The 18186-nt window shown below is 44.1% G+C and overlaps 1 protein-coding gene across 3 annotated transcripts in view; it reads left to right on the forward strand.

Annotated features, from left to right (window-relative positions):
- Positions 1–18186, forward strand: part of IL4R (interleukin 4 receptor) — a 318820-nt gene that overhangs the window by 214903 nt on the left and 85731 nt on the right. For all 3 annotated transcript variants that reach the window (XM_069647185.1, XM_069647187.1, XM_069647186.1), the window contains one exon: positions 3008–3177. In XM_069647185.1, the coding sequence (XP_069503286.1) occupies positions 3008–3177 (170 nt within the window). The remainder of the gene's footprint in view (positions 1–3007; positions 3178–18186) is intronic.

Genomic DNA, 18186 nt, shown 5'->3' on the forward strand with positions numbered 1-18186 from the left:
TTTGGGCTGCCAGTTGAATATATTTCTTCCTATCACGTACGGTTTGTTTGTTTGTTTGTTTATTCATTTGGTAGAGCGCACCAAACCCGTAGGTAGCTGGCCGCAAGATACAGATACCACGAAGATGCAGATATCTACATTACACAAACCAATATAGCGTGCCAGCTACCTGTATGATAAAAGCCCCCATTCCATACAGAGCAAACATGGCATCATAGGCTGTCCACCTGTATGTTAAATCGGTATCCAGTGATAATATTGCAGGAAATAGAATACATTAACAGAGACGAAAAAATATTCCAAGAAATAATAGAGCGGGTAAAAAATACCTAACAGCAGAAAACATATCAAAATAAAGAAAGAAAATGGTATGGATGTGTTTTAGGTGTAAAAAATAAAATAAACAGATTTGGGTTAAAATTGGGATAAAGGGGAGGCAGACTAGGAGAGTTTATTTATTTATTTATTTATTTATTTATTTGGGATTTGTATAGCGCACTACAGCCCATGGGCATCGAGGCGCTGTAAGAAAATGTATGAAGGCTTGCTTCAGGGTTACAGGAGCGTGGTCCTGGGTTGATACAATTTGCTTAGTTACACTGGGTTAGTGGACATGTTCACGGGTTGCATTGCAAGATACAGTACATAGTATGAGAACAACAGAGGGCAGAAAGCACGGTGCAGGTTAGAAGGGGGAGGCCATCATACGAAGAGGCTGTTTTTTAATGCCTTTTGTAGTTTAGGAGTATGTGCACTGTAAAAGACATTTTGATTTTTTTTCTTGCAATATGTTTTGCACTCTGTAATTGTATATCTCTGTTATTTCTGTTATTTCTACAATAAAATCACAGTGAACTGTTATGTCTGGATATGATGTGATGTAGCGGTAGGAACCAGGGAACAAGCCTTCTCGAGAGGGACTTCCTCAACCATAGTCACACCCATAGGATTTTAAAGGACCAGACTGAGGTAGAAACAACAAGCATACCTACAAATAACCTTCTGGTGTACTACAAATACAAACAAGGCCAATGCCGATGTTCCCCGGACAGTTATCTACCCTCCCCAGCTGAACAATCAGCACAACATTGTTAGCAATCTGCCACCCAACCTCCTGGAATATGCAAGGCGGAGAAACCTTGACACAGAAACAACACTGGTTGCATTCAGACACCCTAGTAATGTGATACAAACAAGTGTCAAAAGCAGACCTGAAACCAACAATGCACAGGAAACACCCATGCATTTGCTAATGGATGTAAACCTGTGGACACAAGATGGCGCAGGTGAAATTAGCATACCACAGCACAATTACAACTTTACAATCTGCGCTTCCTTCTGCTGCGCTCCTGACCATGTGGTGTGTCAACAGTCAGGTACCCTAACCGTCATTTCCCTTGTTGGTGAACTAGGGCAAACATGCAGACAAAGGACAAGTAAGCACCATTACTGCATTAATCACAGAAACACAGTCACATCAGTGTGTTGCACATTTTGCAGGGCATTTGGCAAACCTCAGCTGGAAACTCCAAACCTCTAACGACAGACCAAATTGCAAGTTCACAATGATGCAGAAATGTAAGACTCCACAAAAGTGAATTAAACTGGAGTCAAGGGCGTATATATCCCACTTTTCAACTCGAACCCCATTTCCTCTGAAAGCAACCCACCGCCTTAAAGCTGCTAGGAAAACAGACATTGACCCAATTGATCTTGTGTTGCCAAGGTGAAGTATAAACCTGCCTCTCGCCCTGCGATCTTCCCTCGCCTTGTAGAAACAGCTAGAAAAGTAGAATGCAAGACTGCTTCAAGCAACCCACATAAAGAAGCATGTTTTACCTTTTCTGCTTTTGCTAAACTTGTATTTTAACCACATACCGCTAATCATTCGCCTGACCTCCCCTTTGATACAGGTACCTGGTTAAGTTGGACTGTTAAATCCTTATGCACTGACATATGTGGCTTTGAAAACCTGCTAGCAAAACAGTTCGTCTAATGAAGCCATCTTCCTTGCAAAATCACACTGGAGCACCAAAACCTAATTTGATGGTTCACTTTTAATTGCGAGCGCCACTTGCCACGTGCGCGTGGCAAGCGCCGCTCACAATTACAAATAAATGGGCAGCATTTCATTTTCATTCCAAGCACTGCTGGCAATGCTGCTGCATTAAGCGGGCGGACGACATAGGGATGGATCTGTGGTGGCTGCTCTGGTGCCAAGCAGTATTGATTACTGCAACGCTCTCTATCTCGCTCAACCGGCTTACCTTCTGCACCGTTTGCAGCTACTGCAAAATGCTGCGGCCCAAGCAGCACTTCGACTTTCCTTTAGTGCCCATATGTCACCTCTTCTTTGTCGGCTTCACTGGCTCCCCATTGAGAAGTGAGTGGTGTTCAAGTCACTGTGCATCGCTCATAGAGCCTTTTATAAACTTGGTGCTGTCTATCTTCAAGCAATGTTTCAGTAAGGAAGAGTATATCTAGGGAGTGTGTGCGAATGAGTTCATTAATTTCATGTGTGTGAGCAGGTGCAGGGTTGCAGTTGAGAAGAATGCAGGTGTATACAATTTGTTGTTTTAGTGGAGTGTTTAGTAGTTTAATTTGAGGTTGTGTGTGTGCACTGTATGTGAGTCATGTTAGTGGCAGCCTGTGGCAAATGGGCTAACAGAGAAGACAGAATGAAATAGCAAAGGATATAGCAGCAACCCTTAACTCTGTCTTCCCTTTGCTCTGGATGCTTGGCCGAATGGACGCCCAAAGGACAGCACTAATATACCCAAAGTAATCCGGAAGTAACTTTGTCAGAGGTCACACGAGCAGTCCCTAGATGGATCCTGGATGCTTCTTGTTGGTCCCCTGACCTTTGCAGGCAGCCTCAGGCAAATGGAAAGTTATTGATTACTAATATTATTGTCAATGGCACAAACAAAGTTCAATTAGGTTACATTTTTAGATCATACTTTTGCAAGCTCCACCTCATGTTTCTTATGCTTTCTTTGTTTTTTAGATCTAACTCCTGCATTCCAATAAACCTGAACCATCATGGCGTTGTTATTCCGAACAAGTGCTTTTGCATAATCGTGGTCCCCGCTTTTCACGTCGGTGATCAGTATGACATAGAGGTACAGTCTCACGGGACTGTGTTACAAAGTGACCTCATCTATCCATATCAAACAAGTAAGATATACAAATACCTCAAATTTACACATTGTACATCTTTGATGGCATTGGTGCACCTTGATGTCTCTCTTCATTGCCCAGGGTTATTCTGTTGCCATGTGGGAAGCCTTGAAAGTACCAGGTGGTGATCCAGCCAAGCTGTGATGATGACCCGCGTTGGGAAACCCGACCATGATCTGATGTTTCATTTGGTTTGAATGCTGCTATCATGGAAATGATAAAACGGCCAACTCCTGAAGCAGAGCATGTAGGCTGATTGAGCACAGAAGGGGTTCTGAACGGAATTGCTGACAACATTTGGACACATAGAAGACATTCTAAGCACAGTGGGTCTTATAAATGGACAACACATTATATATAGTGTGTAGCTCTTCTGTTGGACATGCAGCATGCCATGTACTTCTCCAGAGGTAGCACCTACTTACTTGATGGTGACTTATTTCAAGAATAAGTTTATTTGAGCGCCTGTTCGTCATATCTTTATTTTGATCCCGGTAGTTCCATATTTCTTTAGTCAATCTAAGATCACAACTGTTTTTTTTTTTTTTAAGTATGTGGGTCTGCTACATACTGTAAAGTACCCTAGTGGAATGTTCCTCCTGTAATTGTTTTTTTTATTTCCTTGTGTAATATATTGCTAAACTAATGATTGCTCCCTTTATATTTACAATAAAACATTCTTCACTATTATTTTGCACGTAACCTCGAACAAAATAATCCATAATTTACTTTTATGTGTCACTGGTATTAATGCTGGCTAGTAAAAAAAACAATTCCACCAATTCTTATATTTATAATGGTTAAATTACTATCAGTGCCTGTTTACAAATAAGGTAAAATCAGTGGAAATGTAATTAATCTATAAACATAATTGCAATGTATAATGAACCCAGGTCTCTGAATCTGTTGATCTCAATACACATAGGGTATAAAAGTACTGTGGGATTCAATGTAGCATCTGTCAATGTAGCATTTGTTAAGCTGCTATCTTTATCAAAAAGTAACATTAAACATTGTGATGTACGTGCTTGACAGTGTTATTTCAAAGCAATCTGCTAAAGGTTAGTGGCTCAATTGATGCTGCAAATATGCCCCTAGTGTAATATAAATGTCTTAACCACTTGATTTATACCCATTATGCATGTCCTTGCTTTGGAGTCCTATTAAAAACACGCATAAGCAAATCCAACTGTTTTGATTTGTGTTGATGAGCATTTGCCAGGGACTGCTACGATATGTCCAGGTACTTGAACCATTTTGCAGCTGCTACCGTTAATGTCCAGTTAGTGCTATTATGGTACTGGCTGCCAAATACCTATGCCAAGCCTTCACAAAAGTCAAAACTGTTGGTATTGTCTCTACTTGTTATAATTGTTCATGCCATGTACTTAGATCATATGCATGCGCATGCATTCACACCTCACAGTCACACCATTGTGTGCGCACATACACAAGCAAACATTCAGTCTTACAGAAGCAGAAATTAACAAATGCCCTCCCATTGATTTTTTTGTGCAGAGGCATTCGCTGATTCACAGACATGCGGCACCCACAGTCAGACGTATGCACTCTCACATATATGTACACCAGCAGCTAAAGCCATGTACAGATACACATGCGCATACCTATGTACTCACACACAGAAGTATTCGTTGACACACACATTGAAACAGCCACGCATTGACATGCACACATATCCGGGCACAAACATGCGCACACAGCTACACACTCATAGCAAATAGCCAGCGACACCTAGCCAGTAAATAGTTGAGTAGAGGCGGATATCCTGAATCACTATGCAGCATCCCAGGCAGCTGCGCAGGCAATGCCCTCTATGCCACAAGTTGGATAGAGGGGCAATGGGGGGATTTTGAGAACAGAGAAAGTAGCTCCCGCCCCTTGTTTGTCCATTGGGAAATAAGAGTGGAAAACATGCTCCTAACCGACAGTTCACTGAGGGAACAAACGCCAATTAGCCATTCACAGCGGTCGCTCGGCGTGATCGCAAATCAAAGAAGGGATTATTGAGCTGCAGTAGAGTACTGATTTCTTCATGCTGCACTTGAATCGACGGACTCACGAAGCAAAATAAAGTTTGCCTGGGGGTGGTGGAGCAAGCACGCCACCTGGGGTTTCCATATTAATTTCCCTGGATGTCTCCCCAGGACCTAAGGCAATGCTTCTAATGATGTCCATCAAATGCTGTCTTCATTGTGATCCCGGGAGGGACTAGGAAAACACTACCAGAAGTCTACACGTCGTACAATTAGCAGACCATTTCTGTGACATCCACAAGCTACCCAGAAACCAAAGTCCTCAGGTGTCACCTTTGATGGTTGAAGGTGGAAGACTCATGTTTCCCACTCCAGAAAATCATGTTTAGGATCCCCCTCAAGTGCTCAGCCCGATGGAGGGAGGGGGATATTTGGCGGATGCAGGCACAGAGTAATAGAAGGCCTACCAATCAAAAGCCTGGAATGCCCCACTGAGCATCAGAATGCTTTATGGGGGTATGAAATCAGTTTATGGGAGAGCAAGGTCTCCTTTGCCAACTTAATTGTGTAGTAGTTACTGACTCAGTTAGCAGTGGGGTTGAGTCTGCCAGACAACTTCTCCAGGCTCTGAGGTCCTAAGGTTGGCTCTTAGCACTTTTACTGAAGTAGACAACCAAAGCTCTGTACCATATCCTGTGGTCACCATATTTTAGCGTTGATCAAACAATATGAGCCAAGCATTCTGCAGCGGAATGGGGTGATTCAGATATACAGGGCCCCATAGGAAATAGGCAAAATACGGTTTAGTTTAAATATGTTCTCTCTTTGTTGTCTTATTAAATAGTGACTTGGAGTCAAATATAATATCCATTTGTGAAAAGCCCAAAAAACTAATTTTAGAAATAAACTTGTAAATGACATGTAACGGGCCGCTCCAGTTTATACTCAAGTATAAGCAGTCTCACTCGGTGCAATTTTGAGTGGTGTTGTCCGTGGATGTAAATCCAGCACAGAAATGTGGGCAGAGCAGGATCTCTGTGCTGTTGCACACTCAATCCCAAAAGCAATTGTAAATGCCACATGCAGTGTCCATCTACCTTTAATTCAAATCAACGGGGGGCAGAGATGCAAGTGCATTTTCTTCACTTTCTTTTACCTGGGAACGCCCAGAGCATCCACTAAATATGATTCCTGAATATGCCACTGAAATGGGCTCTCACCTCCTGAATACGTTGTTCTGTTTTGAAATTAAATGTGTACAGGAATCCCTGCGCTTCCACTGCACCTTATTTAGAAGTCCTTCTTGCTGTCTTCTGTGCCCTGCTTCATTTTTTCAAAAACGGTTGCAGGTCATTTGGTCGAAAACCAAATGATCGAATGCCATTTAATCGAGAGTCAAATGGTCGAAAAAATGGTCGAATTTTTTTTTTTTTTACATTTTATTTTTAGGGGGGTTCCCCCTAATCCCCCTTGTTCTATATTAATTTTTATTTTTTACCAAACAAAACAAAAAAATATAAATAAATAAATAAAAAAATGTGACCATTTTTTTTCCGACCATTTGACTTTCGATCAAATGGTCATTCGATCTTTTATTTTCGACCATTTGACCGGACACCTTCAAAAACTATTATTGTGCATAAAGTTTACAATATTAAAACCTTGCACATAATCCAACAATAGTGAAAACATACTTTCAACAATCATTTTATTCACAATGAATTAATACAACAGTCGTTTCATCTGCCATCCTTAAAAGGACCAACAAAGGATAAAGATAAAAAAGAAAAGGAGAAAAGTCTTCTGATGCAGTACGAAATTTTCCCATAATCGGTACAAAGAAGGTCCTACGTTTTTGTAGTAAATAAGGGCCTTCTAGAACTAAATGTCTCAGCGTTTCTACTTTGGTCTCGCAGAACTCTTTTCTTTCTGACCATTCCAGTCGCTATCTCTGCAGCCTTTTCTGTCTGCTGTTTCTGCTTTGGTGTGCAGGGTTCCTCAGAGCTCTGCTCTTTCTCCTACTTTGTTCAATATTTACATCCAACCTCTTGTGGCTCTTATCCGCTCCCATGGCTTCAGATGCTACTCTTACGCTGATGATACTCAGATTTTAGTTCGGCTGGACCTTCTCCATCCTATCCATGCCACTCAGCTGAGAGAGTGCCTGCAGGCCTTTGGGAGCTGGATGAGCGACAATTGGCTTAAATTGAATGGGGGTAAGTCTGAGGTTTTGGTTGTTGGCTTCAGTACACCCTGTTTTGGTGCCACTGTTTCCCTGCGGGCCTGTTCGGCGTGGCCAGTTCGCTGCAGCGGCCGATTTGGTGTGCCCATTTTGGAGCAGGAGCCTTTCAGGTGCGAGCGAATTGGCGTGAGGGACGTTTGGACGTGACTGCAGCCACGTCTAAACTCCTTCATGCCAAATTCAAAAGCATAATTCTTTTCAAATGCAGCACGTTGACAGGTACTGTTAACGTGTTGCATTTGAAAATAATTGTGGGTGTGGGTTGGTTTAAACTTTGTTCTCCCTCTTTCTCCCCCTTTATCGACAAAACGTTCTGCTTCACAATCATTACAGTGCACTAGCGTGCACCTATGCTGGAAATGCGGCCCCCTGCACAGTGTTCCTTCTAGTGCAAAGCATGATGCGAGATGCCAGCATAGTTACACAGATCATTACATCGAACACAAAGAAGGTGTAAATGTAAACTATAAAATAATTATGTATGTACTTTTTAATATTAAATTTATCTAAATATAAATTTGCCCGGCTGCACTAAAACTGTAAAAATAATTATATTACTTAACTCTTTTTAGAATTAAATTTATCCAAATATATGTAGTTATTTCTCTACTGTGATTTGCTCTCGAGGCCCGGTATAATTCGGCAACTGGTTCCTGGATCTCGTAGCTCGCTGAAGGGTTCCTACAACCGGCCCCCAACCCCTGCCCCGATGACTCTGCCCCCTCTATGGGGTCTCTACTCCAAACTCTTCTTGGGAGTTATTCTCACCCCCTGTTCACCCCACTTTTATCCAGCCACTGTACTCTGTCCACTGCCTAAGATACCGAGGCGTTGTCCAAGGTGCACCACCCCCCATTTAAAAGTCCCTGAAGGGATATCAGCTTGATGCTCGAAGTTGCCGACTTCACTCTTGCATTATAGGGTGCTCCTGTTAAAATCCAGTGCCAAGTCACGCAGCTAAACTTTGTTGCTGTGAGTGAATGGGACATAGACATTGCCATACATGGGTATGACTTCTGCTGCCTTGGAGGCACTGGAGGCAAGACATGATCTGCCCAGATAAATAACGCGATAATGTGATAAAAAAGATATAATTATATATATATATGTATTTTAAAAAAAAAGTAAAATATTGAATTACGCTGGTAAACTATGGAATTTGCGCACATTGAAATTACAGCAGGAGTTTGGCCTTGGGGTTTAGTTCTCTGCCCCACAGTCTGGCAGCGTGCCATGGTTCGTGGCTGAGCTAAACCTTTATTTTTTTTTAAATGTGCAAAACATTCCATTATTTTTAATTTAATGGAAAAATAAAAAAAAGGTTCAGTTTAGCCAGGAACCAGGGGACATGCAAGCCTCTGTGGCAGATGTCTTAACCACAAGGCCAAACCCACCTTGTAGTTAGTGTGTGCACAAGTGACATATGCAGCCGGCATGGAAAATGTATTTTGCGAGCTTCGGAATATGTATCTGTTTATTGCTTGTGAATATATTGGTTGGCCATTTTTTGCAGCATCCAGCCGGCATCTCTCGCACCAAAAGATCCCGTCGGCGAAACGTTCCAGTGCCGAACTGGCTGTGCCAAAATGGGCGCACCAAAATCTCAGCTGCGCCAAAGCGGTCACACCGAAACGGCCCGTGCCAAACTGTCCACACCAATACGTCCTGCTCCGGTTGGCTCTGCTTCTGTCACTTCCTCTTGAACTTTGTCTTTTTGGCCTTCTTCTTTTGGTTCTTTCTCTGTTGCTTTGCCAGTTGTAAAGAATATTGGTGTTAAACTATCTGCCTCTCTATGTCTTCTCAGATCAGCTAAGTCTGTCAGGCCGGTCATTTTCAGTTGAAGATTCTTAGACCGGTATTGCAGTATATCCTCTTTCATCTTCGCGCTTCAGTGGTTGCAGCTCTAGACCTTAGTCGGATTGATTACTGCAACTCTCTATATCTTGCGCGACCTGACTACTTGGCACAACGCCTTCAAATTTTGCAGAACTCAGCTGCCCGAGGGGCTATTGGCTCCGCCTTTAGGGATCATATTACTCCGGTTCTGCGCACTTTACACTGGCTGCCTGTGGTAAAATGTGTGCACTTTAAATCTCTGTGTCTTGTACACATGGCCTTCCATTCTGTCGGGTCTGAGTATTTGCAGCTTAAGTACCGGCCTTATGTTCCTGGTTGAATGCTGCGCTCAAAGGAACGATTTCTCATTGCGGTGCCTACATTTCACTTTGTCGGAATTGGCGCCCGCTCATTCTCGGTGAGGGCTGCCAAGCTGTGGAATGCCTTGCCCATTTCACTTTGTTCTACGGTGGCCCTCCTGCAATTCAGATGTGCTTTAAAAACGTTACTCTTCTGATTCTTTTGCTCGGCTGCGGTGCCTTCCCAGTCTTGTTAGCGCCAGGATGCCTTTTGGCATCAGTTGCGCTGTACTTCGGTTCAAAAATGGATAACATAAAATAACAGAACTGACAGATTTTATCAGCAAACCCCTACTTTTTCCATAGCAATCCATTTTCTTTTGTTCAAAGCGTATTTAGCCTGAATCGCAAATGGTGTGACACCATTTTGTAGATGGAAATTCGACAAACTAAGGGGCGCAGGTATCTACCCTCTTGTGTACCATTCTCAACTCAGGGAGTCTTTTATATTTTAAGACGCCCTCACCCGTCGGGCATCAATCAGCTCTCCAGAGTATTTTTTTAAATGCCCCCGCTTTTGCTATTACCCTCTCATATTTTAAACCATTTGAGTCCAATAACAATCTGCAATTTGAAATATGCCAGTCTATGGGGTCTTGCGTCTCTCTTGAAAAGGCATCAAACAGGGAAGCGGCTGCTAGGAATTCCAGATTTCTGCACAGCAAGCTTTGTTTCCATAATATCCTTGCATTCAAGGAGTCTAGCCGCAACTCAAATTGCATTGCAATCATAGGGACTTTTTCCAAAAGATCCTTCTAGGATGGTAAAATCTAGGTCGGCAAGTAAATGATGGATCACAATGCCATAGAAGGAAGCTCGAACAACATTGGCCTCATAAATGTTCCATACTTATTGTTAAGAGGTTTCATCTATATGGCCAAGTTGATAGCTGTCAGGATTAATCAGGTGAGTACAAAGGCAGCGAATATGGCAAGGGAAATGTGCAAAAAATTGCACAGTGAATAACCTTGATTCAAACAACGTGCACACAAGAACCACGACTCATATATATTAAAAACCAGGAGTGCAGATAGAGTGAAACAAAAATACCTATATATGAAAAGGGATGTGGGGTAAGCATTTAGAACCTCCTTATGACTGAAAGGAAAGTCGGCAAACTCCTTACCCACTATGCTATTACAGATACTGACAGCGCTAAGCCCACGTAGAGGGCAAGCAAGGACAGGATCTGTGTGCTGACACTCTGGATGATACTGAATAAGGAACTTAGAAACAGTACTCACGAGAACCGGGAAGACCACTTGAATGTCAGTAAACCCACGAACTCAGTTGATCAAACAGGGACCCAGAAGGCTATAACAGCAATGGGTGGAGGATAACTAAATACCTAAGACCTAAGTCAAGGAGCAAGTAGGAATTGTGATTAAAGAAATAATGAGGAAAACAAAAGGCATTCACACAGGGACTAGTTACAACAGCACCCCACACCTAAATAATCAAATGGGAAATAAATGCAGAAGTGAAATGGAAAACATGGCATGGATCCCAATAGGAAGTAAGGATCAGGAGCAGGGAAAATGATATCACAAAAGGAAACCTTACCCACCCATCCAAGGAGAAAAGGCAGGAAACTAAATCTAAAAAAGGAAAGACTAATGCATCAAGTTTTTCAGTAGCAAAGGACAGCATCAAAGAAACAGAAAACACAGGCAAATTGGGCTGCATCAAAGGGTAAAGCACAGAGAAAGCCTGCCTGCAGACAGAGGAAGACAGAAAAGGAAATCCAGAAAGCAGAAATCAATTAAGCACATGAATCTGAAATCCAGGGCGGAGGAACAAGAAACAGGAACTAGGAACTAGGCACAAAAGCCAGGAACAAGGAACAAGGGACTAGTCACAACAGAAACACTGCAACGATGACCAGCGCTTGACTGAAGCAAACTGAGGTTTTTAAAGCTGCTTAACAAGCACACCCATTAGGTGTGCCGCCTGCTGCACCTGCAGCCACAGGTGTTGCCTATCCTCCACCCAACCTTTTCCTGCAAGGGAGGAGGTGAAGCAGTGAGCCAAGCATTCTGGGAAGCATAGTCATTTGATTAAAGTAGCATGCTGGCTGCCAAAAACCTGGAATGGATCCGGAAGGGAAGTAACTTGGAAAATAAGGTTTTAGCGCTCCCAATTCATCACAGCACTGTAGCATTAGGTTCGGAGGAAATGTCCAGTAGGGATTAAACCCCAAAACATGTCCCCAAGTGGCGGGAACGGGAGCAAAGGGAGCGAGTCGTGACAATAGCCTTCTCCATATCGAAGGTCATTGAACCAGTTATGCTTGGCTGAGCTGAAATAAAAAAGCTAAGGTACCTAAATTCATTAACCACCTCAGTTTGCTGCCCCTTTGTCCACCACAAAGATCTTGTTTGCGCCCCTTTGCAAAGGATACAGTTTTGGTTTTAGCAGTGTTTATCAGTATATCGTTATTGTCACAAAAGGTTTCAAATGCCCTCAGTAGCCTTTGCAACCCAACAAGGGTTCAATCCATCAGCACAATGTCATCCGTGAAGGATATCCAGGGGATCCTGGCCCACTTAATGTACGGCGAGATGAAGGAGGTCTCACTAATAATCCTACCTAGATCCGCTAAATAAATGGTGAACATAAAGTGGGCCAGGATACATCCCTGGTGCAGACCCCTGGCTGTGGGGATTGCTCCGGTGAGATCACCCTCCAAATTTAATCGAACCCTGATGGTTGTGTTGGAGTGGCGGTGGATTAGTATTGTTAGCAATTCCATTGGCAGTCCCAGATCCCTTCATTTTGTCCAGAGAATTCCCAGATTGACCTGATCATATGCCAAGGAGAGGTCTATGGTGGTGGCAAAGATGTTCATGTTAACCTGTCCCCACACTGACTCCTGAACCGTATGTACCACATATCCTGCACAGGTTGTACCCACTCCTGCCCTAAGACCAACTGGTCAAGGAATGTTATTTACGCCGGCCCAGCAGGTTCATTCTTGACGCAGGAGGTAAGTGAAAATGTTGGAATAAACATCCAGTAAGGTTATCGGAAGGTCATTCGTAGATGTCAATCGGCTTCCCTTTTTAAAAATGGGCACAACGTGTGACTGCTTCCAGGTAGTTGGAGTTTGCCTCCAGTTAATAATTAACTGGAACAAGTCGCACAGTAGCTTGACCCACATTTTTGGACTAGTTTTCAGGACAGTCCATTCGGAACCTGGGGCCATTGATTTGCTGATCTTTATGATCAGAAGTTTCAGTTTCAGCAGAAGTACACAAAAGAGACCAGCTCTCCTCAACCTCCACGTTATAAGAGGTCACTTTGTCTTTCACCTCTTCATTGAGCTTTAAAAGTGGTGAATCCATCTACTCTCTTCAATGAGGTTCACCTGTACCAGGGACTGGAAATTGTCACCTTGGTTTATCAAGCTCCAGTATCTGACATCAGATTTCCTCATGATGCAGGCCAACATTCTTTCTTGATTCGCCAAGATATCAGTTTGTTTTTAAACTGACTTTTTAGGTGTTTTAACACTAGGACTTGTTCAGTTATGTCCGAGAAAATGTCCTGGCCCACCTGTGATACATAGTAAGGGTTCTTGTTGCTTCCTGGATGTCTCTACTCAGAGGCGTAGCCAGGATTGTCTAACAAGTGGGGTCTGAAGGTAATGCAGTTGGGCCCAACACAGTGACAGTAACTTCTGTAAATGCCACACGGTGCTGTTAAGTGGGCATTTACAGATTTTGGGTGGGCATTGCCCGCTCAGGCCCTACCCTGTCTACGCCTCTGTCTCTACTGAAAGACTCCCTTGTTACCGGCCCCTTTTTATTATTATTCTGCAGGGTCTTAAGATTGCTAATAATAAAACTAGGAAAGGTTTGAGGGTTGAGCAAGTCGATTCCTTATAGTCTATTCTCTATAGTCCTTCCCTCCAGTGTCTCCATGATGTTGAAGATGGCTGCATTAAACCTCTCTGCTTCCTTTCTGGAAAAGTCACTACTTATTTGTCAAGTTGCCCTGTATCTGCTGTAAAAAGCTGGACCGATTACGTTTTTTGTGGGGATTGTGAGACAAAGTATTGTCCCCTGTAAGTCTATTGGTAGAAGTGGCAGCATGCAGAAAAGAAAGCCAAGACCAGGTGAACTGCTCCAACGTAACACACGGCATCTTGAAATCTCTGGGCTGAGAGGGGTGTAGCTTCCATCTCCATACAATGCAGAAGAGGGAAATGAGATAGAGACTTACCTTAAACCCTAATATTGTACACATGCCAATCCTGATTGTATTACCTAGATTTGGTTATTTACGCATTCCTCTCAAAAATCGATTCCATTACATTGCAATCAAATCAAATCTGTCCCCTTCTTTGGGCCCGCTGTTTCACTTTCCTCTGGTAGGAATATATAGGGCACTCACTCACTCTGCTCCTGCTATGGTAGCTGACTTTCAGAGGGTGAACGCCAAACTGGTGGTACTGTTGCAAGGCAGCTTCACCTGGCTCTTCACCGCACCCAGGCTGAGCCACTTGTAGATGTGTGAACAAAAGGCGAAAGGAGGAGGCGTGTGCATTATGGGCTCGGCTGCATCTGTGGTGCAAACTGTGGATGGTTGAAGACGTACTGCGCAGACTGTTCTGCTGGCAGACAAGCAGCAGTGGCACAGTGGGGAGAAGTGATGTAGACACCCTTCGTCTAGAGCGAAAGAACCTGCCTCCACAAATGACAAGTCCTACCTACACCAAAAACTGCTAGTTTAACCGAGTTCAAGCCCTGCCACACCCCGTAGACCGGTAGCCTCCTGAGTGCCCACAGAACCATTCACAGGCACTTGTCCTGGGAAGTACTCATGTTGCTCTATGCTTATCTGCCTGTTCCACAGCTCTGCAATAACTCGGTGACAGTGATCTGAAAAGTTAGGTCTTTTATAATCGTTTGTCACCTCAGGAGTCTCCCACAGTTCCTCTGTCCTGTATGCTTCCTTCCTGCATGGTATCCAGGTTTTGCTGATGCTTCCGAAAAAAAAAAGAACTGCAGAATTTACTTAGCCAATGGCAGCCATTTTGAATTGGGATTTGGAACTTCTGTTTTATTTACTTTGAACATACAAATTGAGACTTCCATAAGCAACAATAATACTAATACTGCAATACATTATAATGCTGCAGAAAAGGGGAAAGGAACACTGTACTAAGAGGCAGGCAGAGAAACAAATCAAGCTCTTTAAAGCACCATTAAGCAAATCTCTCACACGCTGTAACATCTCCAGTGGCCCTTACAAAATGGTCATTGCCATAACAAAGCTTTGTTCAATCCTCTTTTGTATGCATCTTCCTTAGCTCTCCCTGTCGGTGATCAAAGCTTGCAGCAGCAAGGCTTACCAATCAGAATGCTTTTTACCAAATATTTCTCCTGCATTCGCCTCCGAGAGAAGGAGGGCTTTCAAAAGTAAGTGCTGGGGTGCCACGGTTGAGGACGCTACGCACATAACAAAATATGACTACATCTTCAAAATATATGATTTTATATTTAATGTATCTATATGCTTTTTAGCCCTGCAGTTGTAACTACCCTTTTCATGCCTTCTTTCTGCAAATCTACACTTTATTCCTCTGATAACTGGTCTTTCATATCCGACTACAGTTACTTTTGAAAAAACATTATTCAAGCAGATCTGCAGGTTCAATTTCTGATGAGGAGCACCAGTGTCAATAAACTCTGACCTCAAAGCCCTTTGCCCTATGAATAGGGCAGCCCCGGGATACTCCTCAAACCTATCTTTTCCTTCACAGACACACATGTGTTGTGTCCACCTGTCCACACAATGGTGTCATGCAAGGAACTCATTGTCGTGTTAAAACATAGATATATCTTTATTATATTTCTTATTTGAAAACATCAGCACCTAATGCACGTATCTCCCTAATCCTGTGCATTGTTTTTATCCGTTGGGGTTGTCAGGGAAAAATGAAATGGCTTCCTGTGTGCCCTACATTCCATTTGAAGACTTTCCCTACCCTACTCCAAGTTCTTTAATAGCCCAAAAAATATTTTAGCTGGAGATTATAGTCCCCTTGTATACAGGAGCATGAAAGCAAATACAGTTCCCTTTTTAGCATAAACTGCTTGCCAAAGAGGGATACGGTTGAGATAGATGTAATACAATTGTATTAATTAAATCCAGGTGTCTTTCTGCGTTCTCAGTTCATATTTTCAGTACCATGAATCACGTTTTAATCGGAATTATTTTTTGCTGTAAACATTTCTCCCAATTTGGACACTATAACACCTCCTTGCAACCTTTCTTTAAATGCTCCTCTCCTGGGTGAATCCTAGTGGCAATTGTTATCATACCATAGTGTTATCATTTTCATATTCTTAATTTCCTAATCCTTGTCTCCACCTATAGAGGTTGGCAAGAGTATTTTGAACTATAATAAACTGTGTGGGCATTTTCTGGAGACAGGTTGTGTCGAGCACGGTAAGGTCCTGGGTACCAGCATGGCTGGCAGAGAGGCAGATATTGCTCCAGCAGCAGGTCGCCCCTAATGTGTCCTGGGAATGGGTAGGGAATGGAGTGTGCCCGTGCCTTGGACTTCCTGTCTTCACTTCACAACTGGAGGATTTTGGAAAGGACAACTCACCCAACATGGTCCAACTAAATTCTTCCTAAAGGGTTGAAGTCCAGAGATGAATCAGTGAAGAAGTGAGTGTAAAAGGCAAATGCCTACATGTGATTGGTCTAAAGCAAGCCTGCTTTAGGGGTCCAATCCCTTTGCTTCAGAGAAGTGTTCTTGCCTTATGTCATGCCCGCGCCGCTGGCGCACGCATTGGCAACCATCATGGACTACTTGGTACTCATTGATCCTTCTAATACTCTTTGAACAACTCCTATTCACGCCTTGGTCTTTTATTTCCATTTGCTCAACTTTGGTTCTTTCTTATTTTATTCAATTAACTACATTTACCATAATGCACCTGGCTACAGTCCTCAATTCCTGGCTATTCTCATTCATCGTTATTGGGACCACAATCCCCAGAAGCCCTAGCGGCCAGTGCTGCTTCCCCCTGCTCAGGACCAGAGAGAGAGGAGGCAGATTGTCTTCAGGCGTGCTGCTCCAGGTGCTGTCAATTAGCCTGCCTCAGAACAGGGCAGGGCTGCATATAAGCAGCTGCCTGCAGGAGCACAGTGTCTTGCATCTTGAGATCTCCCCGCTCCTGTTTGCCTTGACCCTCTACTTTGTATGCTGTTCCTGTTGCTGCATTATCCTGTTTTGATCCAGTGCCCTTTCTGGGCTCCCTGCTTTGCAGCCGATCTCGCTCCGCTGCCTTCTACCTACAGCCCTTGTCCTCCGGGCTTCCTGCCTTGCAGCCTACTACAGTCCTCTGCAGCCCTCTATAGTCAGCGGCCCTGCTCCTCTGGGCTCACTCCTTGCTGCCCTGCTCAACTGGGCTCCTTGCCTTGCAGCCTGCCTCATTCTGGCTGCCTACAGTCCTTGTCATCTGGGCTCCTTGCCCTGCAGCCTGCCTCACTCCGGCTGCCTACAGTCCTTGTCCTCTGGGCTCCCTGCCCTGCAGCCTGCCTCACTCCGGCTGCCTACAGTCCTTGTCCTCTGGGCTCCCTGCCTACAGCCTGCCTCCCTCCGGCTGCCTACAGCCCTTGTCCTCTGGGCTCCCTACCTTGCAGCTTGCAACCCTCTGCTGTCTCCAAGCCCTTGTCCTCTGGGCTCCCTACCTTGCAGCCTGCACCTCTTCACTGCCTACAGCCCTTGTCCTCTGGGCTCCTTCCTTGCAGCCTGCTCCCTCCGCTGCCTACAGCCCGTGTCTTCTGGGCTCCTTCCTTGCAGCCTGTCTCCCTCCGCAGCCTACAGCCCTTGTCCTCTGTGCTCCCTGCCTTGCGGCTTGCTACACTCCTCTGCCTTACAGCCTGTTTTACACTTAGCTGCCTACGGCCCTGCTCGCCTGGGCTCCCTACCTTGCAGTCCTATTATTTTGGGCTCTCTGTCTGTCGCCTACTACTAATCTCTCTCTGACCTGTTCTTCTGGACTCCCTGCCTTGCAGCCTACTACAATTTCCGCAGTCCACTACAGTTTGCCTGCTCCTAGTGCCACTCCTGACTGCAGACCTGCTTCCTACTTTGCAGTCCTTCTGTTTTCCTGACTGCTGCTCCCTTGTTCTCTTCCTTGAGTCCTCTGTACTCCACCTTTGGTTATCTACTTCAGTCTAACTGCCTTTCCTTCATTTCCTTCTGCTAGATTGCTCATTGACTTCCTTTTCGCTGGATATTTCTGTTCTTGTCTTCTCATGTGTCTTATGTAATCCCTTTGTACAGAGCTTGCCTGTTGGTTTCCGACAGACAACCTCTGCCCCTCCCCTTGTCACGTTTCCAGTGTTACAGACACCAACTGCTGTTGTTCCCAGCCATGAGCATACAGCGTGGGCCTCTGTTATAGCAATCTGTGCAGAAGGCTGGAGTTTCCTAAAGTTCGTGGAACACTCTTTCCCACTTCAGCATACACCCCAAGAGGGAATCCAGTTTGTTTGTACCTTTGTATCTTTTGCCCCTTTTGGCTCACAGCTACAGTTTCCTACTCTTCTT

This window comes from Ambystoma mexicanum, chromosome 2q, assembly GCF_040938575.1.
Source record: "Ambystoma mexicanum isolate Mex_15411 chromosome 2q, UKY_AmexF1_1, whole genome shotgun sequence".
In the NCBI taxonomy this organism is placed as follows: domain Eukaryota; kingdom Metazoa; phylum Chordata; class Amphibia; order Caudata; family Ambystomatidae; genus Ambystoma; species Ambystoma mexicanum.